The 26,089-nt window shown below is 50.9% G+C and overlaps 1 protein-coding gene and 1 long non-coding RNA gene across 2 annotated transcripts; one reads left to right on the top strand and one right to left on the bottom strand.

Annotated features, from left to right (window-relative positions):
- The first annotated feature begins 265 nt into the window (after nucleotides 1-265).
- Nucleotides 266-24,466, top strand: LOC102443923 (TBC1 domain family member 24-like). Its single transcript, XM_006131363.5, has 7 exons — nucleotides 266-672; nucleotides 10,069-11,104; nucleotides 11,729-11,887; nucleotides 14,903-14,966; nucleotides 17,336-17,431; nucleotides 20,238-20,520; nucleotides 23,366-24,466. The coding sequence occupies exons 1-7, from the start codon at nucleotides 534-536 to the stop codon at nucleotides 23,509-23,511; spliced, it is 1,923 nt and encodes a 640-aa protein (XP_006131425.4). The 5' UTR covers nucleotides 266-533; the 3' UTR covers nucleotides 23,512-24,466.
- LOC142819079 (uncharacterized) lies at nucleotides 17,183-25,179 on the bottom strand. The gene is made up of 3 exons (XR_012896777.2): nucleotides 25,043-25,179; nucleotides 20,149-21,365; nucleotides 17,183-17,361 (listed from the first exon to the last, which is right to left on the bottom strand). It is a non-coding gene; the product is annotated as an uncharacterized LOC142819079 (long non-coding RNA).
- Nucleotides 25,180-26,089: the final 910 nt, after the last annotated feature.

Raw genomic sequence — 26,089 nt, 5'->3', positions numbered from 1 at the left:
GCATTTGCTGTACACAGGTTTCTATTTCTGGCTGCAACAAGAACCAAACAATCCAGCAGGACGCGGCTGGAAATCTGGTGTGTGTGTGTTTATATGTCATCAGTTCAAGGACAGACAGTCACTAGAGGACGTCCGCTGAGAAATCCCCGCTCCCGCCACCTCCCCTCCAGTTGGCACCTGTCTCTAATTTCCTTGTGACACTGAAGTCAGGAATAAGTTGAACAACACACAAAATGAAATTTACCCTTGGGGAAAAAAGATTGGGGTTAAGGATCTGTTGCCGTTTCGATTGTTATCGCTCCCCGTTGCTTATTTACAGCCCATCCTCTCATCAGGTCGGGGCTGCGACGGGGCAGGTGGAGCCTTTTAACAACCCCACCCCTTGTGTTGTTTACATCAAATAAGTGTCTCTCCGTCGTGGGGGTAGGGGCACTAACGCTCCAGGGACTCAGGCAATAAATGCAGCCTGGGAGCCAAGCCCATCAGAAGCTCCTTGCTCGAGGAGATATAATTTCACACACAGTCCCAGAGAGATGCTACAGGTTGGGCTGGGCCTCCCTGGCTCCCCACGGGGTGCTGTGGAAGATCTCCCTTTGGACAAGCTGGGAAAGAGGAGTAGGTCCCCCTCGGCCCTGCTGCACTCAGGTGGAGGTGATATGGAAACTACACAAGGTAAGGCCACTCCTGGGAGGGTGCTGCATCCTTCTAGACACACACATACAGCAGCTGGGGAAGGACGGGGTGCAATCAGAAGGGGAAGCTTGCACTGAAGCAGCCCGTGCGGTACCCACTGACGTCTGGTTAATGGTCCCAACGTTTCCATTTCTTCCTGTCTCTGTGAGTCAGGATTTCTGGCCAGTGGCTAGAGCAGAACCATTCGTCTGTTCTCCTGACCAGTTCTGAACGGGGAAGTACGGGTTGTCAGAAGGGTCTGAGCTCATGAAATTCCCAGACACATCTACCAACCCAAGAGATCTGGGTTGGTGCAGAGGGGTTACCGATAATCATTCAGCCTGGTGAAGGCTTATCCAACCCTCCAGGCATCTGAAGCTTCCAAGCGCTGCTTCGCCCTTACGTGTAGCTATGTTGGCAAAAACAAACCTTAAGATTTAAATATATCCTGCTCCTAAAATTGCTGCCTGCCTTCCGTTACACTCTCTGCTGTAAGGCCACTGAGCTCGGCTAGATCATATCTAGGGCCCTACCAAACTCACTGCCATGAAAAAGATGTTGTGGACTGTGAAATTGGATCCTTTGTGCACTTTTACCCTGTGCTATACAGATTTCACAGGGGAGACCAGCATTTCACACAACTAGTGGCTCTCACAAGGGATGTGCAGGCGGGTCATAAGATTATTTGGGAGGTGCTGCAGTATTGCCAGCTTTACTTCTGCACGGCCTTCAGGGCTGGCTGGTCGGACAGTGGCAACTGTAGTCAGGCACCCAGCTCAGAAGGCAGTGCTGCCAGCAGCAGCGCAGAATAAGAATGGCGCACCTGACGGAGTGGGTCTTTGCCCACGAAAGCTTATGCTCCTACACTTCAGTTAGTCTATAAGGTGCCACTTCAGGGGAAACGTCTCAGTAGGTCCTGCAAGAGGCGCTCGAGTTTGGCCAGTCTTGGAGTTAAGATAAGCATTTGATACTGTGTAAACTTGCTGAAATAAAGAGCACAGGGGATCTCAGATGAGCGATCCAGAGAGAATTCCCTGCCTACAGGTGGTTGTAATCCTCTTTTTGTTAATGCAAAGACTCCACTGCAAAGCCAGTCCCACATGGCTTGAGACCTGTAGCAGGCAGGGAGGAAACGAGGGGTCTCCTTTCTAATACGATGTTTCCCCAAGATCTTGGTGATCTGTTCAAAATGAGGCTCAGACTAGCTCCAGGGTAAACAATAAATCCCTCGTGAACAGACACTGCGTTTACAAAATGCCGCCTGTGGTGTGTAGGCAGTAAACAGTGAACCAACCCCCCCCCCCCCACACACACACACACTGGAATAGGGGCAGAGAAGGGCTTGTTTTCCAGCACCACCTGCCCCTACAGGATCTATTCTAAGGTGCCCAAAAGCAGGGGGCAGACTGGCAGGAGTTTTCAGCCTCAGAGTAGGACATGGTGATTTCTAGGTGCCAATAATTCAGGGATTCAGAGCCAGGTGTCAGGGACTCTCTGTAAGGCAGGAGGACACTTTGCATGGGCATCTGCAGGATTTGGGAGGGGAAGGGAACAGGCCATAGAGTTCCTCCCCCCAGCAGTTTTTGGTGGGTTTCACTCTGGTCTGTGTATGCTGGCGGAGGGGCGTACATGACCCCCCCTGGCACCAGGCTCACTGACAACTCTCAGTTAACGATAACAAGCCAAACGAAATCTCTAGAGCACGTGGCTGAGCTGCCATTGCTGGGGAATCAACAGGGCCCCGTAACCTGCCTCTTGGCAGCAGGCCCCTGCTGCTCTTCTATTGAGTTGTGGTGCAATGCTGCTGCCTCTCCAGAGCAGGCTCATTCCAGAGATCCAATGACCGGCGGGACACACGCACCTTTGGTGGCAAGTCCTGCCCCCAGCACGGAGCCTGATTCCACTGACCCCAAGTCGGGTAGGGAGGCCAGGTGCTGTGGGGTGGGACCGAATCCTCTTTCAAACCATGAGCAACACAACGAGCAGCTTCCGCGGCTGCCTCTGCGGATCGCCAATGCCCTGCGCACACTGCACCGGGTGGATAGGCAGGGTCCTGTCTCTCAACCATCCCCATCACCCTGCAAAGCCACGTGCTGGCTCCCAGAACCTGCCCTGCCCCTCTGCTGTGTGGAACTAAGCAAGCCCTGCTGTGTTCAGGGTCTCCCATGGCTACGAAGATGGGACAGAGAGAGCTGGGGGACAGACTGAGATGGCAGAAGAACGAGGACTAACACTCACACATTACCGAGACTCTCCTTGGGGACCAGCAGCCAGGCCCCTAACTCTGAAGGGGTCACCTGGCTTGAGTGATCTGTACAGCCTGTTGTTTGCACTCTTCTGCTACTGCCTGGCCGAATGTCAGCAGCACTGCAGTTTGGATCCAGAAGCCACGTTGCCTTAATTCAATCCGTCTCCAATAACATATGCTGGGGATGGACTGGGCCAGTCTGTGGAGCTGTCTGGAACTCCATTTTGGCCTGTCCGGGCACAATTCTTTGTACGCCCTACCAGACAAAACTACAGCCCCATGAAGAAGAGAGTGGGGAGCAGGAACTGGAAAGGAAGCTGCTAGTGTTCCTGTCTCTGGGTGGTACAGAACCTGCAACAGACGTGAGGTTAACACACTGTGGTCTGTACTTGGACTTTATTGTCCTGCGCTATGGCCCAGTCGATCCAGCCCACGTATGTACCAAGTCTGGCTCAAATTGTTAATTGCCTCAAAGTCAGAGTTTGAGACTTAAAAGATTAACTTTTATTTTAAATTAAGTTTTTTGTAATGTCCCTGCCACGCTGCTGAAGGTGCCAGGGACACCTAGGTAGAACACACCTGGCATGCTGCTAAAAAGGACTCAGTTATCCCCAGGTATCTTCCGTGCTGCGAAAGCACTAGGCACAGGTTCTTTCTGCATCAGGTTTATTTGGGAAGAGGCCATTTGTTCAGTGGGTTATTCATCAATTCTATCAGTTCAGGAGGGTTCAGTAAAACAGCACCTATGAACATAAGAACGGCCAGACTGGGTCAGACCAACGGTTCATCTAGCCCAGTGTCCTGTCTTCCGTCAGTGGCCAATACCCATCATGATTTTATAGACCTCTACCATGAAGAGAGGTTAAAGCAACTGGGACTTTTCAGTTTAGAAAAGAGGAGACTGAGGGGGGATATGAGAGAGGTCTATAAAATCATGAGTGGTGTGGAGAGGGCCGATAAAGAAAAGTTATTTATTAGTTCCCATAGTAGAAGAACTAGAGGACACAAAATGAAGTTAATGGGCAGCAGGTTTAAAACTAATAAAAGAAAGTTCTTCTTCACACAGCGCGTAGTCAACCTGTGGAACTCCTTGCCAGAGGAGGCTGAGAAGGCTAGCACTATAACAGATTTTAAAGAGAAGCTAGATAATTTCATGGAGGTCCATAAAAGGCTATTAGCCAGGGGATAGAAATGGTGTCCCTGGACTCTGTTTGTCAGAGACTGGAGAGAGATGGCAGGAGACAAATCGCTTGATCACTGTCTTCGGTCCACCCCCTCTGGGGCACCTGGTGCTGGCCACTGTCAGCAGACAGGCTACTGGGCTTAATGGCCCTTTGGTCTGACCCAGTACGGCCATTCTTATGATATCCCCCTTTAGTCTCCTCTTTTCTAAGCTAAAAGTCCAAGTCTTTTTAATCTCTCTTCATATAGGACCCATTCCAAACCCCTCATCGGTTTTGCTGCCCTTTTCTGAACCTTTTCCAATGCCAATATATCTTTTTGAGATGAGGCGACTACATGTGTATGCAGTATTCAAAATGTGGGTGTACCATTGTTTTAGACAGAGGCAATAAGATATTTTCTGTCTTATTCTCTATCCCTTTTTTAATGATTCCTAACATTCGGTTTGCTTTTTTGACTGCCGCTGCACACTGAGTGGATGTTTTCAGAGAACTATCCACAATGGGCACATCTAGACTACATTTTAATTTCATAGAATCATAGAATCATAGAATAATAGGACTGGAAGGGACCTCGAGAGGTCATCGAGTCCAGCCCCCCGCCCTCAAGGCAGGACCAAGCTCCGTCTACACCATCCCTGACAGATGTCTATCTAACCTGTTCTTAAATATCTCCAGAGAGGGAGATTCCACCACCTCCCTTGGCAATTTATTCCAATATTTGACCACCCTGACAGTTAGGAATTTTTTCCTAATGTCCAATCTAAACCTCCCCTGCTGCACTTTAAGCCCATTACTCCTTGTCCTGTCCTCAGAAACCAAGAGGAACAAATTTTCGCCTTCCTCCTTGTGACACCCTTTTAGATATTTGAAAACCGCTATCATGTCCCCCCTTAATCTTCTTTTTTCCAAACTAAACAAGCCCAGTTCATGAAGCCTGGCTTCATAGGTCATGTTCTCTAAACCTTTAATCATTCTTGTCGCTCTTCTCTGTACCCTTTCCAATTTCTCCACGTCTTTCTTGAAATGTGGCGCCCAGAACTGGACACAGTACTCCAGCTGAGGCCTAAGTAGTGCAGAGTAGAGCGGCAGAATGACTTCACGAGTTTTGCTTACAACACACCTCTTGATACAACCTAGAATCATATTTGCTTTTTTTTGCAACAGCATCACACTGTTGACTCATATTCAACTTGTGGTCCACTATGACCCCTAGATCCCTTTCCACCATGCTCCTTCCTAGACAGTCGCTTCCCATCTTGTATGTATGGAACTGATTGTTCCTTCCTAAGTGGAGCACTTTGCATTTCTCTTTATTAAACCTCATCCTGTTTACCTCTGACCATTTCTCTAACTTGCTAAGGTCATTTTGAATTATGTCCCTATCCTCCAAAGAAGTCGCAACCCCACCCAGTTTGGTATCATCTGCAAACTTAATAAGCGTACTCTCTATCCCAATATCTACATCATTGATGAAGATATTGAACAGTACGGGTCCCAAAACAGACCCTTGAGGAACTCCACTTGTTATCCCTTTCCAGCAGGATTTAGAACCGTTAACAACAACTCTCTGACTACGGTTATCCAGCCAATTATGCATCCAGCCAATTATCGTGGCCCTATCTAAGTTATATTTGCCTAGTTTATCAATAAGAATATCATGCGAGACCGTATCAAATGCCTTACTAAAGTCTAGGTATATGACATCCACCGCTTCTCCTTTATCCACAAGGCTCGTTATCTTATCAAAGAAAGCTATCAGATTAGTTTGGCATGACTTGTTCTTCACAAACCCATGCTGGCTATTCCCTATCACTTTATTACCTTCCAAGTGTTTGCATATGATTTCCTTAATTACCTGCTCCATTATCGTCCCTGGGACAGATGTTAAACTTACCGGTCTGTAGTTTCCTGGGTTGTTCTTATTCCCCTTTTTATAGATGGGCACAATATTTGCCCTTTTCCAGTCTTCTGGAATCTCCCCTGTCTGCCATGATTTTTCAAAGATCATAGCTAAAGGCTCAGATACCTCCTCTATCAGCTCCTTGAGTATCCTGGGATGCATTTCATCAGGACCTGGTGACTTGCTGACATCTAACTTTCCTAAGTGATTTTTAACTTGTTCTTTGTGTATCCTATCTTCTAAACTTACCCTCTCTCTGCTTGTATTCACTACGTTAGGCACACCTCCAGACTTCTCGGTGAAGACCGAAACAAAGAAGTCATTGAGCATCTCCGCCATTTCCAAGTTCCCTGTTACTGCTTCTCCCTTCTCACTAAGCAGTGGGCCTACCCTGTCCTTGGTCTTCCTCTTGCTTTTAATGTATTTATGAAAGGTCTTCTTGTTTCCCTTTATGCCTGTAGCTAGTTTGATCTCATTTTGTGCCTTTGCCTTTCTAATCTTGCCCCTGCATTCCCGTGTTGCTTGCCTATATTCATCCTTTGTTAGTTGTCCTAGTTTCCATTTTTTATACGACTCCTTTTTTATTTTGAGATCATGCAAGATCTCCTTGTTAAGCCAAGCTGGTCTTTTGCCATATTTTCTATCTTTCCTACACAGCGGAATTGTTTGCTTTTGGGCCCTTAACAACGTCCCTTTGAAATACTTCCAACTCTCCTCAGTTGTTTTTCCCTTCAGTCTTGCTTCCCATGGGACCTTACCTACAAGTTCTCTGAGCTTATCAAAATCTGCCTTCCTGAAATCCATTACCTCAATTGTGCTGGTCTCCCTTCTACCTTTCCTTAAGATCATGAACTCTTCGAAAGAGGATATGCAAATTCCACGGGAATTTGCATATCTTCTTCCAATCGTATTTTCGAAAGAGGATCTTTCAAAAGTGAAAGTAGTCTGGACGTGGTTTTAAAAAAACAACAACCCTTTTTTTTTGAAAAACCATGTAAACCTCCTTTTTTTTTTGAAGAGCGTTTTTTTTCAAAAAAGGGTTTTGTTTTGTTTTTTAAATGCATCCAGACTACTTTCACTTTTGAAAGATCCTCTTTTGAAAATGCGATCGGAAGAAGATATGCAAACTCCCATGGAATGTGCATATCCTCTTTCGAAATTAAAATATAGTCTAGACGTGCCCAATGACTCCAAGATCTCTCTCTTGAGTAGTTGTAGCCAAATTAGTCCCCATCATATTGTATGTATAGTTGGGATTATTTTTCTCCAATGTGCATTACTTTACATTTATCAACATTACATTTCATTTGCCATTTTGTTGCCCAATCACTTAGTTTGATTACATCCTTTTTAAGCTCTTCACAGTCTTCTTTGTTTTTAACTATCTTGAACAGTTTAGTATCATCTGCAAATTTTGCCACCTCACTAATTAACCCCTTTCTCCAGATCATTTATAAATAAGTTGAACAGGACTGGTTCCATAACTGACCCTTGGGGGACCCCACTAGTTACCTCTCTCCACCCACAAAACTTATCCTTTGTTTCCTGTCTTTTAGCCAGTTATCAGTCCATGAAAGGACCTTCCCTCTGATCCCATGACAACTTACTTTACTGAAGAGCCGTTGGTGAGGGTCCTTATCAAAGCCTTTCTGGAAATCCAAGTATATTATATCTACTGGATCCCCCTCGTCCACATGTTTGTTGACCCCATCAAAGAACTCTAGCAGATTAGTAAGGCATGATTTCCCTTTACAGAAACCATATTGACTTTCCCCCAACAAATTATGTTCATCTATGTGGCTGACAATTTTATTCTTTACTATAGTTTCAACTAATTTGCCTGGTACAAATATTAGACTTACCAGTCTGTAATTGCCAGGATCACCTCTAGACCCCTTTTTAAATACTGGCGTCACATTAGCTATCTTCCAGTCATTAGGTACGGAAGCTGATTTAAAGGCTAGGTTACAAACCATAGTTAATAGTTCCATAATTTCACATTTGAGTTCTTTGAGAACTCTTGGGTTGAATGCCATCTGGTCCCGGTTACTTATTACTGTTCAGTATCTCAGTTTGTTCCAAAACCACCTCTCATGACACCTCAGGCTGGCATATTCCTCAGATTTGTCACCAAAAAAAGGATGGCTCAGGTTTGGGAATCTCTCCAATATCCTCAGCCATGAAGACTGAGGCAAATAATTCATTTAGCTTCTCTGCAGCGACTATCATCTTTGAGTGCTCCTTTAGCATCTTGATCTTCCAAGGGCCAGCATCCTGCTTCTGATGTACTTAAAAAACATTTTACTATTGCTTTTTGAGTTTTGGAGTATTTGTTCTTCAAACTCCTTTTTGGCTTTTCTTATTATACTAGCCAATTAGCCCGTCATAAGACAGGATTTTCAGGTCTCTCCTCCACATCGGTCTTCTCTCCTGGGCCTCCAGTCTCTTGCTCCGTCTCTCTCTTTCTCCTTCTCCTATTGCCTCCCCTTCTCTCTCTCTCAGCTCTCCTCCACCTCCTGCCTCTCTCTTCTCCTCCCCATCCTGCCTCTCACTCGGGGGACCACGGAGCCCAAACAGCCATTTGGGCTCCGTACTCCCAGTGCTGCATGGGGAGCGTGGAGCCCAAACGGTCGCTTGTGCCGCTTGCACCCACGCGGCAGCCTGGCTGAGGGGTGCAGAAGTCAGCCAAGCGCCACAGTGGGAGGCGAAGGGGGGCAGAGCAGTGACATTCACAGTGAGGGGGCGGGGCCTGGAGCTGCTGTCACGCCGCATGTCACCACCCCACCCGCCTTCGCCTCCCACCGTGGCGCACGGCTGACTTCTGCGCCGCTCAGCCGGGCTGCCACAGGAGAGCAAGTGGAGCAAGCGGCCGTTTGGGCTCCCCCGCGGCAGCCCAGCTGAGCAGCACAGAAGTCAGCTAAGCGCCATGGCGGGAGGCGAAGGCGGGCGGGGTGGTGACATACACGGCCAGGCCCCGCCCCCTGGCCATGTACGTCACCGCCTGCCTCCCTTTCCCTCCTCCGTGGCGCTTGGCTGACTTCTGCGCTGCTTAGCCGGGCCGCCGCGGGGGAGCAAGCAACGCAAGCGGCCATTTCGGCCCCGCACTCCCCATGCAGCACGGGCCGCCCAGAGGGAACAGCCAGCATTTCAGTAACAGCGCCGCCCAGAGGGAACAGCCAGCATTTCAGCAACAGCGCCGCCCAGAGGGAACAGCCAGCATTTCAGCAACAGCGCCCCCCAGAGGGAACAGCCAGCATTTCAGCAACAGCGCCGCCCAGAGGGAACAGCCAGCATTTCAGTAACAGCGCCGCCCAGAGGGAACAGCCAGCATTTCAGCAACAGCGCCGCCCAGAGGGAACAGCCAGCATTTCAGTAACAGCGCCGCCCAGAGGGAACAGCCAGCATTTCAGCGTTACAGATGCACAGACACTAGGCTACTATATGATTTTTACACAATTTGACAAAATGTATGCTCCTTTCTATTTTCCTTACTAGCATTTGACTTCCACTTTCTCAAAGATGTCTGTGCGAAGGTGAAGATGATGAGGAGTCCTTAGTTCTCCAAAGCTAATACAATCACTTCCTGTTTGGGCAGGGACATGGTTTTGCTGTTCACACGTGAATAGGGTGACCCTAGCCTTAGCGGCAGCTCTCAGACAGCATTCAGCACTCTGGCAGGCAGGAATTTCTGGGGGGGGGAGGGCTGCTTGTTTTGTAAATGTGGACTGCAAGGGTGTGGCTGCACCAGCCCTCCTCCCCCCGTGGCCCCCCAAGTAAGCGAGGAAATCAGCCCCAGCCTTCCCCTGGCCAGCTGGGGCATGTTGGGGGGAAGCCTGGGCAGGGTGCTGCTCCTGCCTTCCCCTGGCCAGCTGGCCATGCGTATTTGGGGGGCCATGTGGGTGCTTTCACATCCTTCACATCCCCCCCCCCGTGGACGGGCCTGCCTTCTGTTGAACGGCCTGTTCCCCGGAAGAGCTCGGTGTGGGACATCTGTGGGTGTCTCTCAGCAAGAGATGCTGCTCCCATAACAGTTATTGCTTCACTGCCCCGCCTTTGTCCTGCAGAGCCAGCTGATTCCCTTCAAGTCCCGGTGCTGATCATCTCCGATGCTGAGACTTGGGACATCGATGCATCCTCTTGCGTGGGCTGTGGCCAGTTTGTGGACTGGGATAAGATGCCGGAGTTGGATCGGCAGCCAAGCACTCACAGCCAGAGCCTCCCCCACACCAGCAAAGAGCTGAAAAAGCTGGCAAGAGCAGGCCACTGGGCTACGGACCACGCGCTAAGAGCTCGGGCGTACCACCAGATCATCCAGCGCATCCCCTGCCGGCTGGTGACCCCCGATGCTCTGGTCTACAGGGACGTAGCAAGCAGGCTGTTTGGAAAGCAGAGCGTGAGCTCCCACCCCTTGCCCGAATTCCTCGGCGAGGGCACGCTGCCCACGTATTGCCTGACGATGGAAGGCGTAACCGCCGTGAAGAAAATCCTCATCTGCCTTGGCAACCTCTTCCCTGACATCACCTACGGCCCAGTTCTCCCGGCTGCCGTGGCTCTGCTGCTGCACTACAGCGAAGATGAAGCTCAGTGCTTTGAGAATGTCTCGCGCCTCATCGCTTGCAATGAGGCCCACACCAGCTACATAGACCAGTCCTTCCTGGCCCATCAGGCCTCCTGTATGACTTTTGGGGATCTGGCCAGCAAGCACTGCCCAGCCGCCCACAGATTAATCGCCAGCACCTGTGAAAATGTCTTTGAGGTCTATTCCGAGTGGCTGGGGTGGATCTTCGGTGACCTTCCATTTGACTACGCTATCCGCGTCCTCGACGTGTTCCTGCTGGAGGGTCAGAAAGTCCTCTACCGTATCGCTCTGGCCTTGCTGATGCAGTACAGGCTCTTGGTGACCTCCGGAGAGCTGGAAGCGACCAACGTCCAGGGCGAGCTGAAGGCTTTCGTGCAGAATGTGAAGAAGCACATGGCAGCTGACAAGCTCCTGGAGAGAGCCTTTGGGATTCGGCTGTTCTCCCACAAGGAAATTTGGCTTCTTCAGATGGCCAACAGGAAAGCGCTGGCGGAGAAAGGCATAACGGTGGTTCAGCGCAGGTAAGACTGAGTCATTCGCCAGCGTAGCCATGTGGCATTCCCCACTGCTCCTGCCAACTCCAGACAGGTGCTCTGAGGAGAGGTGGCTTTGAAATGCTTAGAAGCTTCAGGGGGTCGCCGAGTTAGTCTGTACAGGATAACCTTAAAAAACAACAAACGCTCTGGTAGCACTTTATAGACAAAACATGTCGATGGGATCACGAGCTTTCGTGAGCACAGCCCACTTCTTGGGTACGTCTAGACTAATGGCTCCGTCGACGGAGCCATGTAAACTAGTTTACCCGACATAGTCAATGAAGCAGGGATTTAAATAATCCACACTTAATTAAAATAAAAATGGCCGCCATGCTGTGCCGACAATCAGCTGCTCCGGCACAGGGCGGCAGTCTAGACATGGATCGGTCGACAAGGGAAGCCTTTGTCGACCGCTCCTGTAAACCTCATTTCACAAGGCATTCAGAAGAGGGTGTTTCCAGCTGAAAAGCCACGAGAAAAGCTGCAGCGCAGGGGACGAGGTTGCAACGCAATCAGTGCGCGTCTGGCGTTTTTCCGCTGCGCCGTGGGCGTGAGGCTCTGGCAATGAAGGTGGCTCTGCCCCTCTGACATCTTCCCTCCCTCCCACAGGCAGCTGTTCCACCTGGCAGTAGACATGCTGAAATTCAGCTCCACCATCGTGACTGCTCAGGAGATGCGCATCGTGTGGTCCTGGATTCCCAAGCGATTCTCCTTATTCCCCCCTGTCCTGCTATTCTCCACCTCAGAGAACGGATACAGCCTGCAAAGGTACAGTGACAACCGCCCAATGAGGGCGAACGGGCCGGCTCTGCAGGTGAGGTAAATACACACAGCCCTGTCCACTTCAATGGCACGGCATTGGTTTACACCAACGCAGGATCTGGCCCAACATGTTCAGCCAAGGAAAGGAACTAACAGCTGAGCAGCTTCCTAAGCCAGGTGGCCTGTTGGACGAATGTCCCTGAGGCACGTGGCACAGCCAGCTTGACAAAGGTACCTGTAGAGTCACTCCTGTCTAAATCCACTCCCCTATTCCCTTCAATGGCTGTTTTACCTGACGTGCAATAAATTTGGTGGGTCTCAGCCCAATCCTCTGAGGGCATGTGTCCCAGCACAAACCCACCACCACTGTCAGCCTTGCTGAGGAGAGGCCAAGGATGGGACTTGCCACCATCTGACCTTGTTTCTCTCTCTCTCGAGACGGGCCCTCTGTCCTGGTCAAGGCTGAGGCATGTTAACGGGGTGTATCTGGGGCTGTGAGTCCAGCACCTCCCTAGGCATCGCATGTGCATAAGGAATGAAAGCGCCCCCTGACCCTTTCCACTGAGGCTAAGTCTGCACTAAGCTAACAAGGGACTCATTTGCATGAGTCGTGATCTCATCTGCATGTTTTCTGCAGATCCGTTTTTGCACTAGGGGTTTTTGCGCAAAAACAAGTAGTGTGGACGTTTTCTTTTTGTGCAAAAATCCCTTTTTCCATAAGACCAGTACACCTCCTTTTTGGGGGCATAAGGGTCTTGCGGAAAAAGGGGGTTTTGCGCAAAAAGAAAACATCCACACTGCTTATTTTTGCGCAAAAACTCCTAGCGCAAAAACGGATCGGCAGAAAATATGCAAACGAGATTGCGACTCATGCAAATGAGTCCATCATTAGCATATTTTTTGCCGACAAAACTCGTCGTGTAGAAGTAGCCTGAGTGTGCTGCAGAAAGGCCATTCTTCTCCCCTGCACATAGCGCAGGGCCATGCGGAACCTATTCATTTATGCCGATGTCACAGTTCAGACCAAAAGCAGATTGTGGCCCTCTGGCCGGGGACAGTTTGGTCTCAGCAGGATCCAGCCTTTTATTCTGATCACACTTCCAGTGGGGTGAGCCGGCTGTGACTGAATCAATTGGGATTACACCGGAGCAGAATGGCTGTAAACTCAGAGCCAGGCCCAGGTTTGAGCTCCCTCCCTTTCCAGTACTGATGCTCTGCTCCAATGGCATTAGCATGTCCTGCGGGTGCATCCTGCTCCGTTAGCGTTTGGGCCAATCAACCAGATCAAAGGAGGGGAGGCTCTCTGCATCAGCATGCGGACATGGAGCCGAGACTGTGCTCCTCAATCAGCCCTTGACTGATGGCAATGGGCAGGTTCTGGCTCCCACTCCAGGCACCGCAGAGGCTGCAAATAACATGCAAAGGGGCCGCAGAAGACGTCCGTGGATGCAGGCGCAGTGCAGGGCCTCGCTCACCCCAGCACAGTGGGCATGCGAAGGAAGCAGACACTGTGTCAGGACCCCAGCTATAGGTCAAGGCCAGAACCTGGCTTGGAGGGGACATGGTAACATGGTCCAAGGTCAGTCCAAAGCAGTCGGCTGGTGAGTGGGCCGCATGGGTGTCCCTCCGTTGTCTCAGGGGGCTGCAAGATTGTTGTAACCAAGCAGCCTCCTGCGCTGGGCGAGTGTTGCTAGCCGCACTTGCGGGCTGTGCCTGTCATGGCTCCTTCCCCACTGGCATGATAAATGCAGAAGTGGGGGCCAGCAAGTGTACCCCAAAGCCTTATCTAACAGGCTTTGGTATAAAACTTCCCCCAAGATCTTAAAAACCTAGATCTCGGGAATAAAACTTCCGCTGCCACCACCCAAATGTTGATAAAGAAATCAGGGGAAAGATCATTTGGGAAATCTCACCCCTAAAATAAAAATCAGGGCACACAATTAACCACTGCCAGGTTAATAAAAAGAAAGGAAAGAACTTTTATTATTACAACAATATTCCTGTTGCAGGCATAATGACTAGATGGGAAGGTAACAAAATATACTCATGGAGAAACTCCATGGCTGTGTCTACACTGGGCCACTTATTCCGGAAAATCAGCCACTTTTCCGGAATAAGCTGCGAGCTGTCTACACTGGCCCTTGAATTTCCGGAAAAGCAACGATGCTCTACTGAACAAAATCAGCCGCTATTCCGGAAAAACTATTCTGCTCCCGCTCGGGCATAAGTCCTTATTCCGGAACACTGTTCTGGAAAAGGGCCAGTGTAGACAGCCCAGTAGTCTTTTCCAGAAAAAAGCCCCGATAGCGAAAATGGCAATCGGGGCTTTTTTCCGGAAAAGCGCATCTACATTGGCCACGGACGCTTTTCCGGAAAAAGTGCTTTTCCGGAAAAGCAGCCTGCCAATGTAGACGCTCCTTTTCCGGAAAAACTGAAAACGGAATAGTATTCCGTTTTAAGCAGTTCCAGAAATTCATGCCAGTGTAGACACAGCCCATGGGCCTAGAACTTAGTTACAAAGAAAAGCCAAAACATCTTTTAAACAGTGCCCGATCTCAGATCCCATACCCAACCCTTAAACAATAAAGCCTAACGAAACAACCTAAATGTTACCCTACTTACAGAAAGTGACGTATTGTTTCTTGGAGAGAGACATGCTTGTCCCTCCCTGTAGCTGCAGAGGACTCACTCCGAGAGAGAAAAGGAGAAAAGGAAAAAACCCAAATTCCTTTGTCCCAGTTTGAAAGTCCCACCTACATTCCTACTGGTCACTCCACCTGGCTAGGTGTAGTTAACTCCTTAATCCCCAGGCTGCTGGCTAACCCTCATAATCATGACAGTGCCCATTGAACCACAGCCACACTTGGCATGCAGAGGGAGCGCCCGGCTCCTCCGGTCAATGCTGTGCGCAAACAGCACGCACCTCACTTCGCGTCCCCTTGCATTATGTGCGTCTCGTCAGTAACTCCGACAGGAAAACACGCCGCGATGGAAACGGATCCACTCTCTCTGTCCCTGCAGGTTTTACTCGTGCTGTGAAGGCTACGAACCGACAGTCCTGCTCATAAAAACCGCTCAGGGGGAAGTAAGTATTTCCCAACCACTGAAGAGGGCTGTGAGTGTGTCCCAGCTGCTGGTGGGGCCAGGGAGAAAGGGGCAGCATACAGCTCCCAAATGGGCTTACATTGAAGCCCTGAATTTACTCGTCAGGTGACAGGCCTGGATTATAGCAGCCTAAATCAAAAGGCAGCACCACTCTTGGCACAGCTGCTGCCAGGGCATCCAGAAGCAAGGGGGCCTACGGAGACCCCACGAATATCACTCTTCCTCCGCCGGGGCCCAGTTCATCCCTGTGCTGCAGCATCTTTACACCAGCTCCGTAAAGACTGCTGATTTGGCATCAGGGGAATTCCCCAATGAAGCACGTCTTCCCTGACACTGGTTGAGGTCTCAGGGCGCCACTGATTGGAGGAGACGAATAGCTGGATAAAATATTAAAGGTGGAAATCACTTCCTGCAAATATGGGTCAAACCCTGAAGTCCCTACTCATGCAAACGAAGTCACAGAAGATTTGCATAAGCAAGGCCTGCAGTACAGGCCTCAGGAGTGGATTTCCATAATAGCAACACAGAGGGGAGGAAAACCAGAGGCATTCGCCTTCACATTTCAAGTAGGCAAAATAAACCCCCAAAGTAAAAAGCCAGGGTCCTTCCAAGGACCCCAGGAACAGCTCATATTCCATGCTCTGCGTCTGAACCCTTAGTCAAATGGTAATCGGCCTGTGCCATAAACCTCAGGCATCACGAAAACGTCGTTGCTTTCTGGCACAGCTTTCCCAGATCCTGGCAAGGGGACAAACACGCTACTCCCCAGCCCAGGCCCTCGTCCGGATTAGGCAAATAGATTAGCTATCCCATTTCTACACATCAATTAGCATCCGATTGAGCACAGGGCTTAACACCTGTAAAATGTAGCAGCTGGTCATGGCCCACTCAAGGGTACCAGCTCTAGGCTTGGTGTGGCCCTAGAGTTGACAACCACCAGTTCAAATGTTTTAAAGGTGTTTCCGAAGGTTTTGAATCCGGTCCATACTAGATATTCAAAAACATGCAAGGGCTTGTCACCACTTGAAAGTAAATTCACATCCTACCTTAGTCTGAATGAAAAGTGTCACAGCTGTTCCTGAACAGCTTCATCTGTGGACCAGAGAGAGATCTTGGATAGTTCTCTGAAAACATCCATTCAATGTGCAGTGACAGCCAAAAAAAGCAAACAGAATGTTGGGACCCATAAAGAAAGGGATAGAGATTAAGACAGAAAATATTCTATTGCTTTTATATACATCAATGGGAGGTCCACATCTTGAATACTGCATGCAGATGTGGTTGCCTCATCTAAAAAAAGTTACGATGGAATTGGAAAAGGTTCAGACAAAGGCAACAAAAATAATTAGGGGTATAGAACAGCTTCCATAAGAGGAGAGATTAATAAGAATGGACTTTTGAGTTTGGAAGAGACAGCTAAGTGGAGATATGACAGAGGTCTATAAAATATTGACTGGTCTGAAGAAAATGCTATTTGCTCCTTCTCATAACACAAGGACTAGGGGTCACCAAATGAAATTAATAAGCAGCAGGTTTCTAACAAACAAAAGGAAGTAGTCACACAACACACAGTCAGCCTGTGGAACTCCTTGCCAGAGGATTCTGCAAAGGCCAAGACAGTAACTGGGTTAAAAAAAGAACTAAATAAGTTCATGGAGGAGAGGTCCATCAATGGCTACGAGCCAGGATGGGCCGGGACGATGTCCCATGCCTCTTTGTCAGAAGTTGGGAATGGGCAACAGGGATGGATCACTTAATGATTCCCTGGTCTGTCAGGCGCTCTGGGGCACCTGGCTTTGGCCACTGTTGGGGAAGACAGGACACTGGGCTAGACAGACCTTTGGTCTGACCCAGAATAGCCATTCCTGTGTTCACACTTATTAGGGAATCAGGACAGCGACTCTGAAATAACTGGGCTGTCCGATAGCCTTCCGCAGACAGAACTGACTGGAACTTGTGTGAGGCATCCTGCTGAAGAAGCAACAGGAGATTGCAGCCTGCTCTCCTATAGCTGCAGGGCTAAGAAAATTGAAAACCTGCATTAGTCACTTAACTAAAGTAGTAGCCCTAGATCCACATATGGGGCAGATCAGCTGAGTGAGAAGGGGCCTTTTCTACTTAGTTTCATTTTGGGGCAGAACTTCACTTTTGGGGGGAATTCTGCCCTCAGAGCCACACGGAGGGTGGGGGGGGGGTCTCATTTCTAATACGCTGCTCTCGAAATTCCCACCTGGGGTCCAAAGGAGTGTGGGGATAAATCGACGTTTGCCAGCCTGCTCTTTGCCCCTTGCAATGCATTTCCTGCTGTAGAGCCCTTGACTCCAAATGGTTCTGCCTCTCTCCTGCAAGGTGTGTGGTGCCTTCCTCTCGTCTGACTGGAATGAAAGGAAGAAGAGCGGGGCAGCGTCCAGCTTCTTTGGAACAGGGGAATGCTTTGTTTTCAGCGTAAGTCTGACTCTTTCCTGCTGTATCGGGATTGCGGCTTGCCTATGGTGTAGGCTGCATGCTTGTATCATAGGGACAGCCCAGCAGGCAGGTACTAGAGACAATTCGCCGGTGCCCCTCAGACCTCGCGGAGGAGAATGCAGAGGAACAAAAATTGCTCTGTCAGGTCAGATCCATCTAGCTCAGCAGCTTCTCCAGTCCAGTCCCCTTCTAGTCCGTGCTTCTCTGTGCCATACACCTGCAGTGTAGCCGGCTGTAGCTGCGGCAGGCTCCAGCCACACCAGAACCTCAGCAGTGTCCTGGTTACAGGATTGGTGGCACCTCTGCCCCTCTCTGGGGGTGTGTCTAGACTACAAGCCTCTGGCGACAGAGGCATGTCGATTTGTTTAATAAAATCATAGAATCATAGAACTGGAAGAGTGATAGAAATGGAGCCGTGTTAGTCTGGGGTAGTTGAAGCAAAATGCAGGACAATGTAGCACTTTAAAGACTAACAAGATGGTTTATTAGATGATGAGCTTTCGTGGGCCAGACCCACTTCCTATTTGATCTGAGGAAGTGGGTCTGGCCTATGAAAGCTCATCATCTTATAAACCATCTTGTTAGTCTTTAAAGAACTGGAAGAGACCTCAGAAGGTCATCAAGTCCAGCCCCCTGCTCTAGGCAGGACCAATCCCAACTAAATCATTTGTTTACTCGGCATAGGGAAATGAAGCGGCGATTTAAATAATCGCCGCTTCATTTAAATTAAAATGGCTGCCGCGCTGAGCCGATCAGCTGCTTGTCGGCTCAGCGCAGTAGTCTGGACGCTCTGCAGTCGACATCAAAGGCATTTGTCGACCTCCCCGGTAAACTTCATCCCACGAGGCATACCGGGGAGGTCGACAAATGCCTTTGATGTCGACTGCGGAGCGTCCAGACTACCGCGCTGAGCCGACTAACAGCTGATTGGCTCAGCGCGGCAGCCATTTAAATTTAAATGAAGCGGCGATTATTTAAATCGCCACTTCATTTCCCTATGCCGAGTAAACAAATCTATGTGCCTCTATCGCCAGAGGCATGTAGTCTAGACACACCCTGGAACAGCAGCCCTTGTGCCTTTACCGCTTCTAGGGCAGAATTCACCCAGTGTTAGACCAGCCCTGGACTACTGGGTGTCCCCTGCAGGTCTGCCTGGGCTCAGCGCCTGCCGTTCCTGCCTTTGGGGCTGGGCTCGGAGGAGTATACTGTTCCCACCCAGTCAGCTCACCCTGAACAGGCTTTTAAAGCACAGGCCAGTTTAACCTCAACGGCAGGAATAAAACGTAATGAGCGAACAGGAGCTGTCAATGAACAGAGGCCCGTGGGGGTGTCTGTCTCCCAGAGCCCAGCCCCTTGGCATGGGAGCAGAAGACGGCCTAGCGGTTTCACACTGGCCAGAGCCACCCAGGCAACCTGAAGCAGGGATGGGTTTTCCATTTGGTCTGCCAGGTGCCTGTTACTCGTCCCTGCGCGCTCCCTGGGCCGCAGAGGTGTCCCTCCATCAGATTGTCGGCACCAAGCCCGTCTCCCAGGGTGGGGTAGCTCTGCGTCCGTGGGATGTGCGGGGGGGGGGGGCGCATGACCCACAGCAGCACCTTGGATGCGGAGCGGGCGCACGGCTCTCCCGGTCCACGCTGCGTGGCCTCTGCCCGCACCGCAGCTCACACGCAGCCACGTTAGGCATACGGAGAGGAAAACTCAGTGTCTTGCGGCCACACATTGGATCCTGGTGGGCCGCACGTGGCCCATGGGCTGCAGGTTGCCTACCACTGCTCTGGGAGCTCTGCCGTACGGCCAGCTCTGCTACCCAGCTGCAGCTCCGTCCAGCGTTCCCGGTGGCTCCAGCACTTGTGCTCCTGAGCCCTCTCCCTGCAGCCGGGAGTGAAAAGAGCCAGCTGGCAGCAGCAGCCCAGGGGCCTGGAGCCAGCCAGACCAGGTGGCAGGGCTCCTGCCGGTGGCGCTGGCCCCTTCACTCCCTGGGCAGAGGCGAACGGGGAGGAGACTCAGAGGTGGGTCTGGCCAGGGACCAGGCAGGGGAGCCAGCCTGTGGGAGTCCAGGGCGAGTCAGAGCTGAGGAGACAGCAGAGCCCCCAGCTGGGGGCAGGACCTGAGCACAGGTAGGAAAGGTGGGGCTGGGAGCAGAACCAGCCCAGGGGGGAGTAACCCACTGCTTGCCTGGACCTCCCCTCACATAAACGTCCCACTGCCCCATTTTCCTCCAGTCCCAGAACTGGGCTTTGCCGGGGGCCCCAGAGCCATCAGGCCCCGCACTGGCGTCTGTGTCAACAGCTCTGCTGCAGCAACTGCCTCCCCTCCCTAGGGGGCCGGAAGTCCTTCCTCTCAGTGTCCCAAACTCGGCCTCCCCTGCCCTAGCCAACAGCTCTGGGGAGCTCGGCAGGGGGCGGGAGGAAGACCCTGGGAATGGCTTTTGCATTTTCCCAAAGTGGGTGTCTCTCTGAGGTCACAGGACACTTTCCTGCCTACGAGCCGTCCCGCTCATCTCAAATTAACCCCGTAAGCCCCTCCGACAAACGCAACCGTCTAGTAGTCACAAATTGCCAGCACCCCACTTCTCCCCAGAGCTGGAGTCTTTCCAGCCCAACCAGGAGTCCCCAACCACCCTACACTGCCGTGACACTATTGGTGGAGGTTAGCACTGCTAAGACCCAATGACCAGTCTCTACGGATGGACCTACCTCCAACAGCCACATGGCTGGCCAGCCAAACCACCCCCCAGAAGGGTTTGGGAAGGGCAAGCCACCGACGTCTTGCCTTTGTTTTAAAGGTACGCCCTGAAATGGAGAGATACGAGTGGGTGTTCGTCAAGAAACCAGAGCTGACCAAAGCAGTGCCGCGCGCCCCACGCCAGCGGTCCCCTTCTCCCGTCCCCCGGATCCGTGTCTCATCCCCTCCGGACGGCCACAAAGCCAGCTCGCACCATCTCACCGTGCCGGTACTGGAGAGTGCTAGAGGCCGCCTCTCCCCATTCCTGGCAATCCGACACTTCCTCCTGCCTTCGAAAACAGCCTCCATGTTCGTGTCCGGGACTCGGGAAGGAATCATTATCGGTAATTATGCTACATTCGCGTGCCCAAGACAGACCACTGCCTCTGCCCCAGGGCACTCGGAGCCAGACTGTGTCATTTACCCGGAGCCCTCTGAGGGGCAGAAGGGAGCTGGACCACTTTGCTCCAGAGAGCACTGTGGCAAGATACAGGCCAAGCCATCCCTTAGGATGCTGCAGCAGTCTGATCTCTGCCCCATGGCTGGCTAGCACCACTGGCTGACATGGTAGGAAGTGCAATAGGTCCCTGCTTCTGTGCATGATTCGCACCCTCCTAGCTGTTATCATAGAATCATAGGACACTAGAACTGGAAGGGACCTCGAGAGGTCATCAAGTCCAGTCCCCTGCCCTCACGGCAGGACCAAGCACCAACTAGACCAGTGGTTCTTAACCTGGGGTGCACACACCTCGTAGGGGTGCGAGATGCCCTTTCTGGGGGTGAGAGACATGCCAGATTTTTATGATATATCTTAGGTTTAAAGAACTGACCTACTTCAACGATTTTTAATAAGGGGTGCGAGAACATATTTTGAGAACCAAAAGGGTGCAGGCTGCAGTAAGGTTAAGACCCACTGACCTAGACCATCCCTGACAGGTGTCCATCCAACCTGCTCTTAAATATCTCCAGGGATGGAGATTCCACAACCTCCCTAGGCAATTTATTCCAGTGTTTAACCACCCTGACAGGCAGGAAGTTTTGCCTAATGTTCAACCTCAACCTCCCTTGCTGCAGTTTAAGCCCATTGCTGCTTGTCCTGTCCTCAAAGGTCTCTGGAACCTGGGTGTGAGCGCAGGGTCCGGAACACCCTGCACAAGTACCAGGGCAGCTTCGCTCTTTGTATTTCGTCCTGTAAAGCAGCAGGAAGGACGGAAAGTAGAAATTCCATCAGTGACTGTAACAATTCCCGACTGCACCGCCCAGCCCGAGCTCCCACACGCACTTGCAGCACTGAGCTTACCCCAGGACGCTCGTGCCTGAGTGCAACTCCCCTGGACTTCCGCAGGTTTATACCAGCCATGCCAGGGCTTACGGGCTCCAGAAAACAGGCTTCTATCACTTCAGCCACAAGAGACGCTCCAGGAGCTGTTTGCAGCAGCAAGACATGTTTTCCCTGAAGGCCAGCCTCCAGGCAACAGTGCTACCCAGACACTCGCCAGTCCCTTGCAGCATGGCACACTGCATGCAGCATGCCCCCCAATGTGAGAGGCATCCCACCGTATCTCTATTTCATTCCCCTTGTGAAACAGAGGCCAAGTTTAGTCTGTGGAATCAGGATTCTGTTTTCCTGAGTCTCCAACCCGGTTTAATAATTTAGGGTATGTCTACACTCCCACCCTAGTTTGAACTAGGGTGGTAATGTAGTCCACGAGGAGTAACGGTAGTTCGGAATAGGAAGCCTAGTCCGAACTACCTAGTCCGTGCCGCGTGTAGCCGCGTGCACGGAGTCCGAACTAGCGGACATTTAAAAATGGCGGTGCCCGGCAACATGCAAATGAAGCCCGGGAAATTCAAATCCCAGGCTTCATTTGCAACTCCGGTTGACTACATTAACCACCCTAGTTTGAACTAGGGTGGTAGTGTAGACATATTAGACTGGACAACTCAGGCAATCCTAATAATGCCTGTGCCGTCAGCTGCCCCATGCGGCAGCGTTCACAGAAGCGCCTGTATATGAGAGAGACACTAGTTTACTTAGGACAAAGCCCCTAATATCAGGGTGTCTGGTCACCCCAACCATGGAAGGCCAAGGGGGCTCCCCCATCTCCAGCAGCACAGAATGGTCAAGCAGACGTAAAGCTGTAGCACTGAGTCATAAGTAGAGCTCTGCATGGATACACATTTATGCCTGGGGATGTGGATACCCACAGACAGAAGCAGGCGTCCACTGAACTGCAGGTCTCTCTGGGGAACCGCAGTGGCAAAAGGAGCAGGACATGGGCTCCTACTTCCCAGAGCCAGTGCCCTGTGCCACATGCCCGTGGACAGGAGACACAGACGGCTGCTTCGAAGGGATGCAGTCAGGGCTGGCAGGGCGCAGGACAGCTGCTGGCACTGGGACTGGCTCCTGGGAGCAGCCACCCCACAATCTGCTCCTTTTGCCACTGTGGTTCCTGGGAGAGCCCTGGGGGTCCATGGATACCGATTTCTCTCTGCGCTATCTGCATCCACTGGTATAGATTTGTAGCCACACAGGGCACTAGACATGAGCGGCAGAGTGATGTGGGGGGATGGGATGTGGGATCACGTCCCCCCAACAATTCTGCTTTCTATTTAACACAGAGTTTTTTAAAATGTGGGGCGTGCCCTGCCCTTTGAAAAGCATTTCCTGCCTGCTGGTAGGAGCGACGGATCAGAAGCTGGCGGGAGCTGCCCCGGCCCCTGGCATTCCACTCCGTGGGAGCTGAGGCTCTGGCTGGCTGCTCGGTAGCCCTCCCTGCCCTGCTCCCCAAGTCTGGCCACCTCTGCGCAGTGGGGCACTTCCCTGCACAGCTCTGAGCTTTGCCCCGATGTGCTTTTGCCTCTCCCTGAAGGAGCCTGGCACTGGCTGGTGCGGCTCCTTGGAGTGGGCCCCTACCCAGAGGGCCCAGCTGCCAAGAGATGTTTGCTGAGGCTCACTCACTGCTGCCCTGGTGCTTCTGGTTCTGGTTCTGCTTCTGCTCCTCAGCCCAGAGGCGACGCATGGGGTAGCCACGTGCCCCCATCCCAGAACCTTTAAACAGTGCCCCTCACACCATCAAAAGTGACGCGTGGTCTCCCATAAGCAGGACGGTTTGGGTTCGTATCCCTCCATTTACCCATCAACCTGGGGACAGCAGGTCCCCATCAGGCTCTGACCTTGTTTTGCAGGTGGTGGGGGAGGCCAGGCTCTGTACATTGATGCTGACCTCTGCTATGGAAGAACAGAGCACTGCGAGACATTTGACAACCCTCCTCTCTGTCAAGAGAACTTCCAGGTGCAGCTCCTGGAAGCCTGGGGCTTTCAAAACGCCTAGCTCCTGTGACATCGCCTCTCCCTGCGCAGGCTCCACCACACAGGACACCACGGCTAGAAACGAGCCAGACGCCACAAACGACACACTGATGCCTGATTCTAATGGAGGGAGTTTGCACATGGATGTCTGAACCTCACTACCGCTGGCCGTTCTCCATGTCTTCCTTCTCCATCATAATGGACTGTGCTGGCATGGATAGGAAAACCATGCACCACAGGGCAGAGTTCTAGTATGGGCACTGCCATACTATACGGTTGTATTCATAACAAAGTCTAGAACCTTGGCACACAAACCAAACCAAATCCCAAACTTTCTAAGATTTGAAAAGATGAGCTAATTTGGGGGAAGCAGTAGGCGGAATTTTTCAGGTTTCTTGTCTCTCTGCATTCTTGGCTTCACTGTGAAGTGACCTCATGGTAGCCAGCACTGGGCTATGAATCTTACTGGGATGATTGACCTGTAACTTACAGGATTTCCATCCTGGATGCAAGCCCAGAATAATAACCAGGAGGGGAACCTCTGTCATCTTTGGAGGTCAACAGTCACTATTAAACACGATCTGTGTTAATCATATACCACAATACAAGCAGCTACCATGGAACGTTCCAGATAGTTACGTCAGAACTGGGCCCCTGAATTTTCTGCCCCATCTCTTCAAATGGAGCCCAGCAGGATAAGGCGTAAGGGTCCTCAAATGCCCACTAGACTTTGCTCCAGCCTTAATAAGTAGAACTTTGTAGTTGTGCATTGCAGGCAGGAATGGAGAGAGAATGCAGGGAAACAGCAGATCACAGTGCAGGCCTGTATGCGGGGGAGGGGGAGGCGAAGGGTGCGAAAGCCAAGTAAGCACGCTCCAGGGGTACGTCTAAACTACATGGCTCCATCGACGGAGCCATGTAGATTTGTTTGTTTGGCAAAGGGAAATGAAAATGAAGCCGCGATTTAAATAATCGCGGCTTCATTTAAATTTAAATGGCTGCCGCGCTGAGCCGACAAACAGCTGATCAGCTGTTTGTCGGCTCAGCGCACTAGTCTGGACGCTCCCGCGTCGACCTGAAAGCCCTTTATCGACCTCCCCGTTATGCCTTGTAGGATGAGGTTTACCGGGGAGGTCGATAAAGGGCTTTCGTGTCGGCAGGGGAGCGTCCAGATTAGCGCACTGAGCCGACAAACAGCTGATCAGCTGTTTGTCGGCTCAGCGCGGCAGCCATTTAAATTTAAATGAAGCCGCGATTATTTAAATCGCAGCTTAATTTCCCTTTGCCGATCAGCCTAATCTACATGGCTCCCAGATGGCCAGAGGAAGGCAGGAGCCTCCCTCCCCCATGCTCTGACCAGCCGGGGGAATGCTGGGGCTGATTTCCCTGCTTTCTTGGGGCACCATGGGAGGGTGCATTCACACCCTTGAGGTCCACATTCCCTCCCCCCAGAAATTCCTGCATACGGGCCTGCAGTGGGTCTTTAGTATGAAAAGGGTGGAGGACTCTGGGGAATCCCAGGATGTTCCCGAGAGGGAATATTTTTTGCCTACCTTTCCTACAGGATTCAGCTCTCTCTGCATTTTCCATAAGATCATGGCACTTCCGTAAAAACTTCTCCTAGGGAAAGAATAACCTTCTCTCTTTGCAAGGGGAGGCTTTCAGGGTCAGAGCTGCGGCACGTGAATGGACCAGTCGAAGGCGGCACCCTGGCACTGCACCTATTTTTGTGGATAAAGGGAGGGCGTCAGTCCCCAGGGCTTTCAATTGCAGCACTAAATTCATCTAAAAATATGCAAATCTGCAGTAGATTCATTTACTGACATCAAAGATCGCCCGGCATAATATCTTATGTGTAAGCCCTCCTCGTCACGGGGTTTGTAGTTGTGTGAAAATGTGAATTCAGATAGAAGGGTTAGGATGGTAGCTACAAGAATTGAAATAGTTAACAAATCTAAGTCTTAGCTAGCATCTCATAGTTATCAACATCAGGAAAAGAATAGTAAACCCATCATTAGTAAGAATCAAATGTAACCATATACATGCTGATATAGAGAGGATAAATACACGTAAAGGGTTTTGCAACATACATGTAAATCATGTAGTTTGCAGAAGGAAAATGTATTCCTTTGCCCAATACAGTTTTCCATTTACAGTCTGATTTTTCTTGCGTTCATTTTTTCCAGCTAATCAGAGCAGAAGAGATCAATATCTCCAACGGAGGCAATCCCAGAAAGGCTAGGAGACAAGAAGAGGGGATAATAGCAAACTCACATACAGTCAGCTATGCAGCCATGTGAATAATTAGCAATTATCTCTATTCTCGAACAGCATCTCGTAAGAGTAAAGATACGATGGGGCCTGAATTTCCCCTTCCTCTCAGCAATTTTATGCTAGCATGACTCTGCTGAACGTGACCGATTTAAAATGGGCAGGAGAGTGGACTTAGGGCCTTGGTGTTTCAGATGAAATGACGTGTAGAGACGGTGCTCAGACAATATCGCTCTGACCCACGTTCTGAGCAGGTCCTTTTGGGGTGGTGTCGCGGGGTGTTACTCTTGTCCCTCTCCCGGGGGAGCGGCCATGTCCCTGGGCTTCTT

The sequence above is a fragment of the Pelodiscus sinensis genome, chromosome 20 (assembly GCF_052426305.1).
Source record: "Pelodiscus sinensis isolate ZL-2025 chromosome 20, ASM5242630v1, whole genome shotgun sequence".
In the NCBI taxonomy this organism is placed as follows: domain Eukaryota; kingdom Metazoa; phylum Chordata; order Testudines; family Trionychidae; genus Pelodiscus; species Pelodiscus sinensis.
Note: the sequence above shows the minus strand (reverse complement) of the source record. Positions and strands in the feature narration are given on the sequence as shown.

What these genes read in the sequence shown, in the direction of transcription:
- LOC102443923 (XM_006131363.5), top strand. Translation starts at nt 534, where the DNA reads ATGCTACAGGTTGGGCTGGGCCTCCCTGGCTCCCCACGGGGTGCTGTG. An exon ending in ATAACGGTGGTTCAGCGCAG is followed by an intron (nt 11,105 to 11,728) that starts GTAAGACTGAGT and finishes TCCCTCCCACAG; the next exon opens with GCAGCTGTTCCACCTGGCAG. An exon ending in TAAAAACCGCTCAGGGGGAA is followed by an intron (nt 14,967 to 17,335) that starts GTAAGTATTTCC and finishes CTCTCCTGCAAG; the next exon opens with GTGTGTGGTGCCTTCCTCTC.